The 16717-nt window shown below is 34.3% G+C and overlaps 1 protein-coding gene and 3 long non-coding RNA genes across 4 annotated transcripts; 1 reads left to right on the top strand and 3 right to left on the bottom strand.

The window, feature by feature from the left end:
• The first annotated feature begins 3640 nt into the window (after positions 1-3640).
• On the top strand, positions 3641-6804 carry LOC144548849 (FBD-associated F-box protein At4g13985-like). The gene is made up of 4 exons (XM_078297565.1): positions 3641-3757; positions 4203-5148; positions 5596-5760; positions 6489-6804. Exons 2-4 carry the CDS (start codon positions 4234-4236, stop codon positions 6678-6680), a joined length of 1272 nt encoding a protein of 423 aa, XP_078153691.1. The 5' UTR covers positions 3641-3757; positions 4203-4233; the 3' UTR covers positions 6681-6804.
• A 1962-nt stretch (positions 6805-8766) lies between these two features.
• LOC144570278 (uncharacterized) lies at positions 8767-9298 on the bottom strand. The gene is made up of 3 exons (XR_013516555.1): positions 9147-9298; positions 8962-9067; positions 8767-8861 (listed from the first exon to the last, which is right to left on the bottom strand). It is a non-coding gene; the product is annotated as an uncharacterized LOC144570278 (long non-coding RNA).
• Positions 9299-10310: 1012 nt separating this feature from the next.
• On the bottom strand, positions 10311-11071 carry LOC144567471 (uncharacterized). The gene is made up of 3 exons (XR_013515418.1): positions 10920-11071; positions 10744-10840; positions 10311-10634 (listed from the first exon to the last, which is right to left on the bottom strand). It is a non-coding gene; the product is annotated as an uncharacterized LOC144567471 (long non-coding RNA).
• Positions 11072-12305: 1234 nt separating this feature from the next.
• LOC144569292 (uncharacterized) lies at positions 12306-12844 on the bottom strand. Its single transcript, XR_013516035.1, has 3 exons — positions 12747-12844; positions 12562-12667; positions 12306-12462 (listed from the first exon to the last, which is right to left on the bottom strand). It is a non-coding gene; the product is annotated as an uncharacterized LOC144569292 (long non-coding RNA).
• Between the last annotated feature and the right edge of the window lie 3873 nt (positions 12845-16717).

Below are 16717 nucleotides of genomic sequence, written 5' to 3'. Positions count from 1 at the left end.
TCCATATTCCCCGGGACCGCGTCTAATCTCAATTATCCAGTCAATAGGAATAAAATCAAACAAACCGTTTACCAAACTGTCCTCCCTGGATGAAAATAATATTAAGTTAATAGTAATAGACAGATAATATTTCTTAATATAAGCTGTTTAGATTGATAATTACATTGATTTCAACATTTGGTATGATACTTGGTACCTATTCATAAAAAATTTCTATTGAAAAATGCATATTACCATAGATGCATGGTTATCTCTTCAAAAATCTTCTATTTTTGTTATTTTAACTGACATCTTTTTCTATTTATCTTAGATTGTGCATGCAATCTCATCTGATACAATCTGAATTTCGATTTTTCTAGGTAGAAGAATAGCAATTGGAAATTTGTAATTTTAATTAGCAGGTGATCACAAACAAGTACAAGAGAACAGAAGAAAACCAAACAAGAGAAAATTGGTAAACTTCCAAAGCTGATCATATCTTGATTGTTCTTCTTCCACCAAGAAATTGTTTCCCAGCCATCTGGCAGCCAACCCAGCCGACCTGAGTCGTCAGAATTTCCACTATTGAATTACGCTTTAAACCCATTGAGAGTTTGAGACCGTGACAACTGAGAAGAAATAGTTATCACATCTGCATGGACATGTTCTTTAACATTTGTTATAAGCCTAACATGCATGTTCTTTCAATTTTAATTAATTGCATGTACACTGTTATTTAATTTTTATACAACATCAATCAAAGTTCAGGATTTCATTTTCATTAAATAATAGGTAACCTAGCATACTATTATAATTTCAATTTTTCAAAATTACACGATTTTACACGAAGAAAAGGAGACAAAATGCTCACTGTATATTTGTCATGAAGTGAGGGGTATCGGTCTACATTATATTTTCTGGAACAGTTCTAGTTAAAAAGAAGTTGCATCCTTTCGAGGCCAGTAAACACGTAATTCGTGCTAGATGAAGTGTCAGAATTAACGGGTTTCGAAAAGAATGAGAGAAGGAAACAAATCAGCTGTTATTCCAATCTCAACCGTTCCAATTTTTTAATAAATGAATCTCAATGAAAATTCTTTTTCTTGTGCGCACCTCAACGAATCTCAACGGTTGGAATTGGAATAACAGCAGATTTATTTCCGCGGAGGAAGGAGGGGGGGGGGGGGGGGGGGGGTGGGTGGTGCGGTGTGATAAGACCGTGGCGTAACGTGTAACCTTTGCATTCCAAATTAATACCCGATTGAGACGTGGTTACACGTGTCTTTGATCCCTGAAGGGCGCGAATATTTAGAAAACTGTAACGCCGTCCGATTCTCACTGCACAACATGCGATACAGGTGAGTATAGATGAATAGTCCTTAGTAGTTTGCAACTCGGGCGGGTACGGGTACCCCGGGTATACCCGTCTCGGGTACGGGTACGTCTCGGGTACGGGTATACTCGGGTACAAGGGTATTCGGGTACGGGTATGGCGGGTATAATTTTCAAAACCCATACCCTACCCGTCCTATACCCTTACCCGTGTATCCTTGACGGGTAAGGCGGGTACGGGTAGGGCGGGTACGGGTATTTTTTTTTATTTTTTATTTTTGCTGTTTTTTTTCTGGTTTTTTCTGGTTTTTTCTGATTTTTTCTGGTTTTTTCTAGTTTTTCCTGATTTTTTCTGGTTTTCTTCTGATTTTTTTGGGGGGAAAAATCAAATTTTTTGAATTTTGAACTGTGATGAACAGTACTCGGGTATACGGGTATGGGTACTCGGGTAGTCGGATACGGGTTTAGTCGGGTACGGGTTAACTCGGGTAGGGTAAACTCGGGTATTGGTCTAAAATAACGGGTCCGGTCCGGTTTTTGCCCGTATCTGCGTACCCGAGTATCCGACCCATACCCGGGCTCGGGCACGGGTACCCTAGCTGGCGGGTACGGGCGGGTATACCCGTTAAGGGTATTATTCAACCTCTAATAGTCCTTCAAGTCTTGAATTTTATTGCGTTTGTAGTTTTGCAAATTTATCCTAATTAAATCTTCCATTAATTACTGTCATAAAATTTACAGTAAGGATCTGTGGGAGGAAACAAGAAATACGGTCCCTACTATAACACAAATGTTCTGTTTGGATCAGGACCGTCCGATCTGTTCTGACACGAATATTGATGGGCCCGAGTCATTCCATCTGGGGCCGGATTGGCTCGGATTCTGGTCAGAACAGTCTTGATCTAAATTCAAAATATGAATTACTTTGGTGGTTGTAACAGAATCTTCGGAAGGAGATGGGAGCCCAAGAAATGGGATCTTCCTTGGATGTTTGCAATGGGCTTAAAAAGCCCATAACAACTAATGGGCTTTATTAGCTTCTATGCAATGTCGGATCACCTAATCATTATTGTTAAATTGGCATGTAATATTTTTTATTCTTTTATAATGCATATTGTTTAATTATAGTTCATGTTTAGAAAATAGAAACGAAGGAGTGAGCTCATTATGATTCGTGGTGCTGTTCTGTCTCTAGCTTGAATTGGTTTATTTATTCTTATGTCAGCGGCATGATTTATGTTGCATTGAATTGATGACTTCATTTTTGTGCTGATGCTTTTTTGCATTTTATTTTTCAATTTTTAGCAGAACAGTAACATAGGATACATCAAAATATTACCCGTACCCTTTTTATCATAATAGTACAGGTCGGATAAACAGATAAAAGTGTGCCATTGACACCCCTAGAAATGAAGAATTATGAGTTGAATTAAAAGTATTTAATACATTTTTTTTATAAATTCGATTATTGTAATAAAATTACTTAATTTATCTAAAATCTGAATTATGTAACTTATGTCTCTTATAGATGCATGGGTGCTATTGTTAGTAGATTCATCTTATGTATCTGATATTATTTTTAGCATATTCTTTTTCAGAAGATATATATATTGCAATTATATTTTTAGGATGCCTAGCTATTTTGAGGTATTATATATTTTTAGATTATTTAGTGGGCTATTCTATTGATCATGTTAAGATAGTTGAAAGGCAGTTGCAACATCTTTCTCCTTTCTTCTACTTGTAAACTTTTGGTGATGATTTGGCAATTTCCTCCATATAAAGGTTTGTCTGTATTTTTATATATAATTTATCACTTCCAATTACATACTAATTAATTAATTAAACCACTAGATAAATCTTGTGGTGTCTTCCGATCGACTGTGGAGCTAATACACTTATTAGTAAGTCAGGTTCTATTACTAGATCCTTATTTAAATATTTAGTTGCCTTAAAGATTGAGAATGATTTGGGGTAATTGCCTTAATTAATCTACTTCTTGTTAGAGATGTGCTTAATTAATTATGCTATATTGCTTAACCCAATATCTTACAAGGTGCTCTAATGAGTAATGACATGATACAAATTAAGTGCCCACCCAATCTGCTTAATTCCCCCTCAAATTTTTTACTTTCTTCTGAAATATTTGTTTTCCTCCAAACTTTTGTCCAACTTCCCTCCCTTTGTTTTTGGTTGCCGCCAGATAGTTCTTTTTACCGACACAGTGCAAACTGGGTCCCAATTGTCAGTAACACTTGACAAGGTCTTTTGATATTTTCCCCTCCCGTAATAAGAGTCTTCAGCGCCTCTCTTTCTCTCTCAGACTCAGGAGCGCTGCCCTCTCAAAACAAAAGGAGCGCTACAGCCGCTAGGAGAGAAGGACCCCTTTCCTCTCTAAACCCGATCAACTCGATCTCCATACCGTCCTTGTACCTTCCGCGCTAAGGCAGTAATTAATTTGGAAATTACATTTTTTGGTTTAATTTGGGTAACCCTAGAATTAATTTTCACCTTTGTGAGTAATTTCGAAATTGAACTGTCATATCTTATCAAAGCACGTTGATGCTTGTTCAAAATCGATCTTACCTAGGTTGAATGATGTTATGCATATTAATTTTGCAAGTTTTTAAAGTAATTTTTCTTTTCGTTATTGGAGATAGCATCACAACATGAGAAATACAAATAATACTGCCTATGAAATTTCTGCACCCTGCCAAAAAATTGAATTAGAATAATTATAGAGACCAGACCTCTTTCCTGACCAATTTATAAAAAACCTGGAATTTAATTGTCCTCGTCCTTCAATTTTAATTTCTACAAAATACAGAGAGAAATTAAGAAGAGTTTTAGAGTAGTAATCTTGTGCATTTTATGTATGTATTTGAAAACAGGATTTGTGCATGCTGACTGAGTTGTTTGGATATGACAAATACCAAGAGACATTGTTGTAAGAGAAACATAGACAGAATAAGCACTTTGCCAGATGATCTTCTAATACACGTGCTCTCCTTCCTAAGTACCAAAGAGTCTGTACAAACATGTATTTTGGCCAAAAGATGGAGAAACACATGGGCATCATTGCGTGTTCTTAAATTTAAACTTGTTGAATTCTTGACAAATAGTGATCTACAAAATGATGAAAGGAGGAAACTATGCAAGGATAAGTTTGAGCAGTTTATACATGGGGTCTTGAAAAATAAAGAGAAATGCTTGGATGAGTTTCAATATGAATGGTTTATCAATATTGAAAACGACTATTCTATGGAATGGCTCGACCGGGTAGTCACTTTAATGCCTCGGGTCATCAATATCATTTATTATGGAAAGAATACGTTGGAAATCCCTAATTTAGTTTTCTCTTGTATATGCCTACAAAATCTCAAGATGATTCTCTGCACTGATGATCGGATAACTATCATTAGACTGAAACTAATAAATCTACCATCTCTGAAAGTTTTGAACCTGCGCCGTGTGGATCTTGATGATGATTTTGCACAAAAGCTTTTCTTGGGCTGCCCTGCTCTTGAAAGCTTGGATCTACATTATTGTGATTTGGGTTTCTCCGACATTTCCTCCAAGGTGTTGAAGACATTAGCTCTTTACCACTGTAGTTATCTCAATCAAATGCAAATTTGTTGCCCCCGTATTGTATCTTTGGACATTCGTTCTTATAAAGAAAAGAGATGCATTGCACTAAAGAATAATACTTCCCTTGCAACCGCAGACATTGGATTACATATAAATCAGCTTTTAATTGATGATGATCTTAACATTTTCAAACGTCTTTCAAATGTTTCAACTATGAAGCTTGTATTGTTCAGGTTAAGTTTGATATTTGTAGATTACCCAATACCTTTTGTCAAAGTTGTTTTCTTGCATATAATATATTTTTTTTTAAATGAAAAGAGGGTCTAGCCCTCGTTCGATTGTTGCATATAATATTTAATTCGTACATGTAGAATCTATACTAGTTGTTTTAATATATATACTAGGATTACTGGCTATATATTCCAGAAAACAACAAAAGAAAAAAAAATTACTGTGACTACCATACATGGTTTGTCACCTTACCAGATCATGTTGTTGGATAATATATCATCAGTAGAAAATAAATTTACAAACTATGAAAATAGCTGCATGCTGGTGTAGACATATAGGTGTGGTTCATAGTTACAATTTCTCAACATGATGTTCCTATAGCCTATAGATTTAATTTTTAAGATTTTCTATGTCATACTTGACAATTTTCTATGTTATAATTAACATTTGTTTTTTAATGTGAAGGAAAATTTCGAGAAAAATGTTCCGGACAGCATAAATTTCAACAACTTGAAGACTTTGGATTTAGGTATATTGGAATTGTTGAATTTTACCAAGGGCAAAAATTTAGTTGCTTTCTTCCTATGGCATTCTCCTCAATTACAGAAGATCACCTTGAGGCTATTTAAAGTACTCTCTCTCTCTCTCTCACTCACACACACACACTCTCTCTTTTTGAACAGCAATCTGTTAAAGTGTTAATTGTGTTCTTGTTTTATTTAATAATTAAAGTCGAAAAAATCTAAGTACGGAGGTTTGTATTTTCAAGTATATTATTTTTTGGACTCTCACGATAGCACCAATATAAATTAACTGGTAAGATTTAGACTAGAGGTGCTATCCGAAAGGGACAATTCAGGTATTATTATATCCATTTCGTTTCCCCTAAAATTTTTGTCTCAAATTTTGATCCATATACTTTTTATTTGTAAACCAAGTCGGGTCTAGATGTGGATACTAGTATTATAATGGACCTTTCGGTTTTAGTATTTCTAGTTCAGATAGATAGATACTATACTGCTATTAGATCTGATTTGGGTCATGTGATTAGATTAAAACCGGGCCCTACCCATTATAGTGTCAGGATGGATAAACCCTAAACCCCATTAAAACCGGGCCATACCCAAAATTTAATAGGTTATGTTTTCAGAAAAATACCCGACCCAATTTAAGTGGATCCAGTAGATTTTGGTTGGATATGGATTGAGACCAGATCTGAAGTGCGTAATCGGAGTTAAGTAACAACTCTAGTTTAAACTAAGCCTTTTATGCTATATACATTTATCAGAATATTATGATCAATGAATAGTTATTTGCTGACACTAACATATATATATGGCACATTTTTAACATGAAAGCCATGGAAAGATGCTCCAGAAGAGCCAAGCAAGGAGGAATCAGTAGGAATTTTCCAGAGGGATTACCTTGACACTGTCAGAATCACATATTGTGGAATTGGAAAATGGAAAATGAATGATGCATTGCTTTGTCAAATTATCAAGTATTTGCATGACCTTATCAAGAAAATTGGAAATATTATTATAAACTGAGTTATGTTGTTCCAAAACTTTGTGATCTTAGGTGCTTTGGATGATTTTAGGAATAAGTTTATGTAGCAGGTATTGTTTCCATATTTATTTTGAATACGTAGTTATCATTTCCTTATCTTTTTAATTAGTACGAGCTTCTCTGTTTTTTTTTCCTTACTGTTCGCTTACAAAGGTATGCTACAAAGTCTCAGGTACAACAAGTTGTACCAGTTTAAACCTTGAATCTACTCTCGTCTAAGGTTGCAAGTGCACAACCCTATCCGTATAGCATAATAAGGTATCGATCCTCAGGGACGGTTTAATTCAATTCTAAATTTCTACAAATCCGAGCTAAGTACTAGAAGTGTGAAAGGTTTGGTTTGAATTCGTTTCAATTTCTCAATTCAATAACAAAAGATTGCAAAAGAAAGTAAATGTTTGTTTCAGTCAAGTTTAAAAGGATGTTTCCAGGGTTTCAGATTTCATCCTCAGCTTTGCCTCTCTGGACCTTCACTCGACTCGCATCATCTCTGATGCGACCCTAGTGATGCGACCCGCATGGTCTCCCATGCGACTCGCATGTCCATCGAGTGAATGCAGCATTTCACCTGTTTCTGAGTTATTTGATTGTGCAAGGTTCTACTGACCCTACCCACGATTCCTGAGCCTCAACTCTCGTTTATTAGCACCAGTAACCTAGTAGGGAATTGCAATTTCACCTTCTTAGATCTACAACTTTCAACTCTCGTTTATTCGTGTTCAATCTAAGTCAATTGATCGGTTTGCTAAAGGTATCCACTATCTCTCAATAAATGGAAATCTCACCTTTCGGTTCAATTGATCTATCTTTTCAGATTTCTAACCTACCTCAAATGCTTGATTAAATTGCAAGAAAGATCTAGATCAAGATATTAGAAGAGATGAAAGATTCATTCAACAATAGTCAATAAAATGCAATCACACAATCTCAATCAAGCTTTAAAAGAAAGATACACAATCAATTGATCACAAGAACAACTCAAATCCAAATGAAATACACACAATCAAAGCTTTAGACTACATCAACCCTAGAAACAAGAAAGATCTACTCAAGAGACATCATAATAAAAGAAGAGATAAGAGGAAAGATCATGATAAAACCAAATGAAGCAATCTTCCAAAGATCTTCTCTCCTTCTTCCTTTTCTTGCACCTCACTCCAAAGATCTTGAGGTTTTGAATCTTCAAATTTCGGAACTCCCTCTCTGGTGACAGAGGTGGTCTATTTATAGGCTTTTTAAAACGGGTGCTTCAATTCTGGGCCCTTATTGGGCCTTTGTTGTCTGCTCTGGAAACTCGCGATGCGACCAGCGTCAGGTCTGATGCTACCCGCATCGACTCTGATGCTACCCGCATCGACTCTGATGAGGGTCGCGTCAGATGTGATGAGGGTCGCATCAGATGTGATGAGGGTCGCATCAGATGTCTCAGAATTCAGTAACTTCCCTGATTTCGCCCGTTTTCTGCAACATAAGAATGAAATCGCAGCAGTACCACATTCTATGGATATTCAATGTAAAATACGCGATTTGGTGGTTTAAAACGCAGATTTTGGTACAAGAATTGGTCGGAACAATAGATCAAATATGGAGATATCACTTACCATTTCCTCTTTTGATCTAGAATTACTACTTTTCAATGCATAGTTATATAAGATTTGAACAGCTTATTATATGAACTATCTCATGATCTGAAACCGATCGATGGATCAAACCATCTAATGATTTGTTTACTATTATTGGTACTTGAAAAAAAATAGAGGAAACTAGTCTAAATGCAAAGGCTAGAAAGGAATAAAAAATATTTCTTGCTACCTATCAATATCATAATTCATGATAAAAGAATTTTTTTTGTAGTTCTTTATTTTTTGTTCAAATTTCATTTACAAAAAACTAAACAAGCATAATGTCAGGTCAAACTTGACTGAGCAAATAATCAAGAACCCTAGTTCTAACCTAAACAGTGGCCCATCAAGTCAGCCTTTACCAGATTGAATTGGGTCAAGTCAACAATTAACAACCATGTAAAAAAATGTTGCATCATTTAGGAATAAATCACTGATTTGTGAAATGTCCAAAAAGCAATAGAATCTTCTAGATAATCTATTGTGGCGACCAAGTGTGACAGTGACCCTAGTTAACAGACCTTCCAAAAAAAATTTGAACTACATCAATAACAAAAAAAAATATTTTTAATTAGTAATATAAAATGAAAATTAACTTTCCAACAGTTCAAAGCTAGTATGAATATTTGAGGATACAAACCACTTTCACCATTCGAATCGAAAATGGAAGCGAAGCCAGTTCCAGAAAAATGCCCAAAAAAGTCACTGTTTACAATCACTGGTTTCTCCAATTGTGGAAAAGCTTTCTGAAATTAGCGACTATTCAGTACCAACTGATCATATATAAATATTCCTAACTCAAATTTAAGTAGAGAAAAAAGGTACCTGCATACCAAAAGCTCTACGACCCCAAATAGGGTATTCTTCCTCAGAACCAATCTCATTCACCTGTGAATTTAAAACTAAGCTACATGATGTTTTGCAATCCTTTCAATTTACTGGTATATATAAAAGTGCTCACATAAAAATAAAAAATTGGCCTTGTTTAGGGTTTGGGGTTTGGGGTTTTGGGTTTTGGGTTTTGGGTTTTGGGGGTTTTGGGGTTTTGGTGTTTTGGGTTTATTGGGATTTTGAACACAAGTCTCCATAATGACTAAATGGAATTCTAACCACTTCGTATTGAGGAAAACATATCTGGTTATCAGGAAGTTCAAATTTCATTTACAAAAAACTAAACAAGCATAATGTCAGACCAAACTTGGCTGAGCAGAAAATCAAGAACCCTAGTTCTAACCCAAACAGTGGCCAATCAAGTCAGCCTTTACCAGATTGGATTGGGTCAAGTCAACAATTAACAACTATGTAAAAAAGTGTTGCATCATTTAGGAATAAATCACTGACTTGTGTGAAATGTCCAAGAAGCAATAGAATCTTCTAGAGAACCTGTTGTGGCAACCAAGTGTGACAGCCACCCATTAGTTACGAGACCTTCAAAAAAAATTTCAACTACATTAATAACAAAAAAAAAATTGTAAATTAGTAATATAAAATGAAAATTAACTTGCCAACAGTTCAAAGCTAATATGAATATTTGAGGATACAAACCTCTTTCACCATTCGAATCGAAAATGGAAGCGAAGCCAGTTCCAGAAAAATGCCCAAAAGAGTCACTGTTTGCAGTCACTGGTTTCTCCAATTGTGGAAAAGCTTTCTGAAATTAGCCACTATTCAGTACCAACTGATCATATATAAATATTCGTAACTCAAATTTAAGTAGAGAAAAATGGTACCTGCATACCAAAAGCTCTACGACCCCAAATAGGGTATTCTTCCTCAGAACCAATCTCATTCACCTGTGAATTTAAAACTAAGCTACATGATGTTTTGCAATCCTTTCAATTTACTGGTATATATAAAAGTGCTCACATAAAAATAAAAAATTGGCATTGTTTAGGGTTTGGTGTTTGGGGTTTAGGGTTTAGGGTTTGCTGGGATTTTGAACACAAGTCTCCACAATGACTAAATGCATTTCTAACCACTAGGTATTGAGGAAAACATATCTGGTTAACAGGAAGTTCAAATTTCATTTACAAAAAAACTAAACAAGCATAATGTCAGGCCAAACTTGGCTGAGCAGAAAATCAAGAACCCTAGTTCTAACCCAAACAGTGGCCCATCAATTCATCCTTTACTTGATTGGATTGGGTCAAGTCAACAATTAACAACCATGTAAAAAAGTATTGCATCATTTAGGAATAAATCACTGACTTGTGTGAAATATCCAAAAAGCAATAGAATCTTCTAGAGAACCTCTTGTGGCGACCAATTGTGATAGCCACCCATTAGTTAACAGACCTTCCAAAAAAATTTCAACTACATCAATAACAACAAAAAAAATTATAAATTAGTAATATAAAATGAAAATTAACTTTCAAACAGTTCAAAGCTAGTATGAATATTTGAGGATACAAACCACTTTCACCATTCGAATCGAAAATGGAAGCGAAGCCAGTTTCAGAAAAATGCCCAAAAAAGTCAATGTTTGCAATCACTGGTTTCTCCCATTGTGAAAAAGCTTTCTGAAATTAGCGACTTTTCAGTACCAATTGATCATATATAAATATTCCTAACTCAAATTTAAGTAGAGAAAAATGGTACCTGCATACCAAAAGCTCTACGACCCCAAATAGGGTATTCTTCCTCAGAACCAATCTCATTCACCTGTGAATTTAAAACTAAGCTACATGATGTTTTGCAATCCTTTCAATTTACTGGTATATATAAAAGTGCTCACATAAAAATAAAAAATTGGCCTTGTTTAGGGTTTGGGGTTTGGGTTGGGGTTTGGGGTTTGGGGTTTGGGGTTTGGGGTTTGGGGTTTGGGGTTTGGGGTTTGGGTTTTGGGGTTTTGGGTTTACTGGAATTTTGAACACAAGTCTCCACAATGACTAAATGGAATTTTAACCACTTCGTATTGAGGAAAACATATCTGGTTAACAGGAAATTCAAATTTCATTTACAAAAAACTAAACAAGAATAATGTCAGACCAAACTTGGCTGAGTAGAAAATCAAGAACCCTAGTTCTAACCCAAACAGTGGCCAATCAAGTCAGCCTTTACCATATTGGATTGGGTCAAGTCAACAATTAACAACCATATAAAAAAGTGTTGCATTATTTAGGAATAAATAACTCTCTTGTGTGAAATATCAAAGAAGCAATAGAATCTTCTAGAGAACCTATTGTGGCGACCAAGTGTGACAGCCACCCATTAGTTAACAGACCTTCAAAAAAAATTTCAACTACATCAATAACAAAAAAGAAATTGTAAATTAGTAATATAAAATGAAAATTAACTTGCCAACAGTTCAAAGCTAGTATGAATATTTGAGGATACAAACCACTTTCACCATTCGAATCGAAAATGGAAGCGAAGCCAGTTCCAGAAAAATGCCCAAAAGAGTCACTGTTTGTAGTCACTGGTTTCTCCAATTGTGGAAAAGCTTTATGAAATTAGCGACTATTCAGTACCAACTGATCATATATAAATATTCCTAACTCAAATTTCAGTTGGAAAAAATGGTACCTGCATACTAAAAGTTCTACGATCCCAAATAGGGTATTCTTCCTCAGAACCAATCTCATTCACCTGTGAATTTAAAACTAAGTTACATGATGTTTTGCAATCCTTTCAATTTACTAATATATATAAAAGTGCTCACATAAAAATAAAAAATTGGCCTTGTTTAGGGTTTGGGGTTTGGGGTTTGGGGTTTGGGGTTTGGGGTTTGGGGTTTGGGGTTAGGGTTTAGGGTTTGCTGGGATTTTGAACACAAGTCTCCACAATGACTAAATGAAATTCTAACCAATAGGTATTGAGGAAAATATATCTGGTTAACAGGAAGTTCAAATTTCATTTACAAAAAACTAAACAAGAATAATGTCAGACCAAACTTGGCTGAGTAGAAAATCAAGAACCCTAGTTCTAACCCAAACAGTGGCCAATCAAGTCAGCCTTTACCATATTGGATTGGGTCAAGTCAACAATTAACAACTATGTAAAAAAGTGTTGCATCATTTAGGAATAAATCACTGACTTGTGTGAAATGTCCAAGAAGCAATAGAATCTTCTAGAGAACCTGTTGTGGCAACCAAGTGTGACAGCCACCCATTAGTTACGAGACCTTCAAAAAAAATTTCAACTACATTAATAACAAAAAAAAATTTGTAAATTAGTAATATAAAATGAAAATTAACTTGCCAACAGTTCAAAGCTAATATGAATATTTGAGGATACAAACCACTTTCACCATTCGAATCGAAAATGGAAGCGAAGCCAGTTCCAGAAAAATGCCCAAAAGAGTCACTGTTTGCAGTCACTGGTTTCTCCAATTGTGGAAAAGCTTTCTGAAATTAGCCACTATTCAGTACCAACTGATCATATATAAATATTCGTAACTCAAATTTAAGTAGAGAAAAATGGTACCTGCATACCAAAAGCTCTACGACCCCAAATAGGGTATTCATCCTCAGAACCAATCTCATTCACCTGTGAATTTAAAACTAAGCTACATGATGTTTTGCAATGCTTTCAATTTACTGGTATATATAAAAGTGCTCACATAAAAATAAAAAATTGTCCTTGTTTGACACCAATACAGTCTGTAATGGAGATACTACTCAATTCTGGTACAAATGTGTCAGCAAGGCTATGTGCTTACCACATCACTACCAGTAAATCAGTAATGGAGCTTGTTAAATTTAATTAAATATGTCTATAGAAGTAAAAACAAAACAAATTGGAGTGTAACAATAATCCTGTATAAGTAACGATTATGAGAAAAAAAAGGTAAGAAATTGACACTTGCTTGTTTCTGGCAGTCCTCGACAAACTTGCGCAAATAAGTTTCATTATGCGCAACCCGCTTGTTTTCCTCGCAGTCCTCGACAAACTTTTTCACTGTTTTCCAAGCTTCTAAATAGCTAGCTATAGCGAAGCTATAACGCAGCTATAGCGGTTTTGGACCTAGAAAACTAAGCTACGGGGTAAAACTGCGCTAATCAAGCTTCGGCCGCTATAGCGGTAATAGCGGTCCGCTATAGCGCGTAGCGGCAATAGCGGTCCGCTATGCTACACGAGGTTATGATTTTGCAATTTTAATGGGCCTTAATGTCCAGATGAACTTTTTTTTACTTTATCAAGCTATATCAATACAATGGAACATGTGCGGGCTATACCGCTATATCAATTAAATTTTGTATCATGCATTAATATATGGTAGTGATATATTTTGAATATAAAATATATTGATAGTTTTTGAATTAGAGATATTTTGAATGACAATTTGAACTTTGTATTGGTTCAATATGAATATTAGAACTTAATTAATTTGGTTTTTTTTTTCTTGATGAGATATTTTTACTATTAGTAGAAATATAAAATATAATTTTTGAAATAAAAAAAAACGCTATTTATAATAGCTTTCGCTATAGCTCCGCTATTCGCTAAATTTTTTTTTGTCTCCCCACTATACCGCTATAAACGCTATTTAGAACCTTGCTATTATATATGATTGTACAAAATCCAACCCAAAAAATTTTACATTTTAAAAATATTTTAAGAGTTGTATGATATTAATTATTAATTTGTCGTGTTTAGGTGGAATTTTGTTTAGAAGTGTACAAATATGACTTTTTTTCTAGCTATTAAATTAATTTTTCTTTTGTGTATGAGAAACAGAAATAAAATTAAATAAAAGTTGCTTAGGATCATGTGATGTTTCCTTCTATATGTGAGCAATACCGAGTAAATATCGCTTTTCTTCGGTTTTCAAAGAAATAATTACAATATTTTAATCCTTGTACTGAAAATTGAACAAGGCAGTATAGCTGTTTAACAAATATATATAAAAATAAATTTTTTGGAAAAATATTGAAAATTATAGGGTACTTCTGTAAAAGTTCATTTTTATGTGTCGTCTATGGGGATGTAAACAGAGCCGATTCGGAGCGGATAATGCTGAAATTTTATAAAATAAATTGATATATACAATGTTGATAGATTTTAATAATATAATAAAATCAATTCACTTTTGTAATTTCCATAAAGATTTGATTAAAATAAATAATGAATACTTATTATACGATAACATAAAATTTATAAACATATTTTATAGTAACTTTTAAAGAACATATTTTTAAATAATACATGACAGAAAAAACATATTTTAAACAAAATAACATACTTTATAAAACATAACTTTTAAGGAAAAACAATTATATATTAATATATGAGAGAGAATTAGTTTTTAAAGGAAACACTTAATGAAGGATGAAGTTGTATATATAATAAAATATTTTGATAATGTTGTGTTAATATAAAATTGAGTTATTTTAATATCATCACTCTAATTTATTCCATAATTCAAATAAATATTATAAATTTATTCTCCAAAGAATAGTATGTTGGAGCCTATTTTACTCCAATACGGTCCATACCCGTATCGTATATCAATACAGGTTTGATACGGTCCGATACATATCTGATACATGGGTTGATACGCAGAGATATTGTCGGATACGTCAATTAGGTTTTCTCTCCGCTGATTGAACGCGAAGCCAAAATAAAACAAAAGGCTCTCTCCGCTCGGTCTCGCTCTGGACGCGATACGGCTCCGTTGTTCTGCGCTCGGCCTCTCTTCACTCGACCTTCTTCCCTTTGACGAATTGAAAGTTGTTTTCAGGGTGAAGCTACTGTCACTGCGACTGGGTCCTACATGTTTAAAGGAAAGAATTAGCCGTTGAAGGGTTCGGCCACTGAAGAGAAGGTCCCACGTTGTCAGAAACGGAGGGGAACTGGAGAAGAACTGAACGGAGAATCATTAATTATAAAGAATTAGTTAGTCATTTTATTTTATTTCTGTTGGATTTGTATCGCCTATATAAAGGGGTTGTAACTGTTGAGCCATTTTTATGAAAAATATCAATTTCGCTTTTGTTGTATTCCAAGTTGGGTTCTTTCTTTATCTTAATTAATTTCCACCTAATTAGGTTCTGTTATTGAGAGCTGCTTGGAAGTAACAGTTGGAACAATCAAGAATCGCAAGAAATGCCGAAATCAATAATAAATGATCCTCGTAAGGAAGACTGTCAGCAGCTGGACATTATGATCGAATCGTTCGCAAGACAATTCCTTATGGCTTATGGGTTGTTGAATCTGAGAACATTGAAAAGTGAAAAATTATTTGCAAATGGCACTGGAACTGGCATTTATGATGGATAATATACATATTTTACTTGTTTTCAATATGTTCTTTATCTTGGCAACTTGTTTTCAATACACATATTTTACTTGTTAACACAATACTGCTGTTCTATTAATCTCAACAAAAGAAATTATTTTATTAGATACAGTTCCTGGTTTAAGAATAATTGTTACTTTGTTGAGGAAATTGTCACAATAATAGTGTGAAATTTTCCATTTCTTGTAAATACTCTCTTTTGTAGGGGCACAGTTTAATGTAGACTTCACGGATAGAAAGGAAGAGGTGAACAAAATTATAGAGGATGTGATAAACTGGTCATAGATTTGGAAAAATAGGCCATAGATTTTGAATATGAGTATTAATTGTTGAGGTAAACATTACGGGTCTAACCAAATTTCTTGAGGATGCTTAGCTTTTTTGTTATGTTCTTCGAAGACATAGTCAGCTAGTAGTTGTAGGATGGTTGTAGAATAACAATCTTGTCACATATATTTGATCATTTTTCTCTTATAAGAGGTTATGTAAGGTTTGAATGTAGGCACAAATGAACATGGAATGTGCATGGTTCATTTCCCACTATTGTTTTAGGTTCAGAATGGGACTGTTTAGACTAGATATTCTATTTTTGTACATTAGGAAATTCGGTAGTCATGTGAGCTCACTGTAAAGGCATTTCGGGTTATTTTAAGACAATTGAAAGGGATCCAGAAGATATTGCACATATGTTTTTGTTACAAGGAATATTATTTGTAGGGGATAGCTGGAAATTATGGTTCTTTTAACACTGTAGAGGCGCAAATGAAATTTGAAATGCCTCAAAACTCTGGTGAGATTTTGTTCAATAGCTAGTGGACTATTTCAAACTTCATCAAAAATACAAAAAAGCCAATATGTTAGTTCCAATTTCCAAAGCATGCCATCAAAAATATATTTTAAAAAAAAGCCCTTGCCAAGAGGATCATTATGTGGTATGATTGAATAGAAAGAGAGTGATACTTCTGTGGATAGTTTTTACAAACGCAATATAGAGAGAAAAATTATGCATTCATGAAATTGAAGCTTTTGTACTTCTAAAATCATTCATATTCTTAAACTAAATTTTGCAATCTATAGTTTCAATCAAACGCAATATATTTCAAAGAAGATTATATTTCGATTGTTCATCAAGAATCATCCTTTTAAATTGGATCAG

The sequence above is a fragment of the Carex rostrata genome, chromosome 2 (genome assembly GCF_964058835.1).
Source record: "Carex rostrata chromosome 2, lpCarRost1.2, whole genome shotgun sequence".
NCBI classification, from domain to species: domain Eukaryota; kingdom Viridiplantae; phylum Streptophyta; class Magnoliopsida; order Poales; family Cyperaceae; genus Carex; species Carex rostrata.
This window is presented reverse-complemented; position numbering and strand designations above follow the sequence as displayed.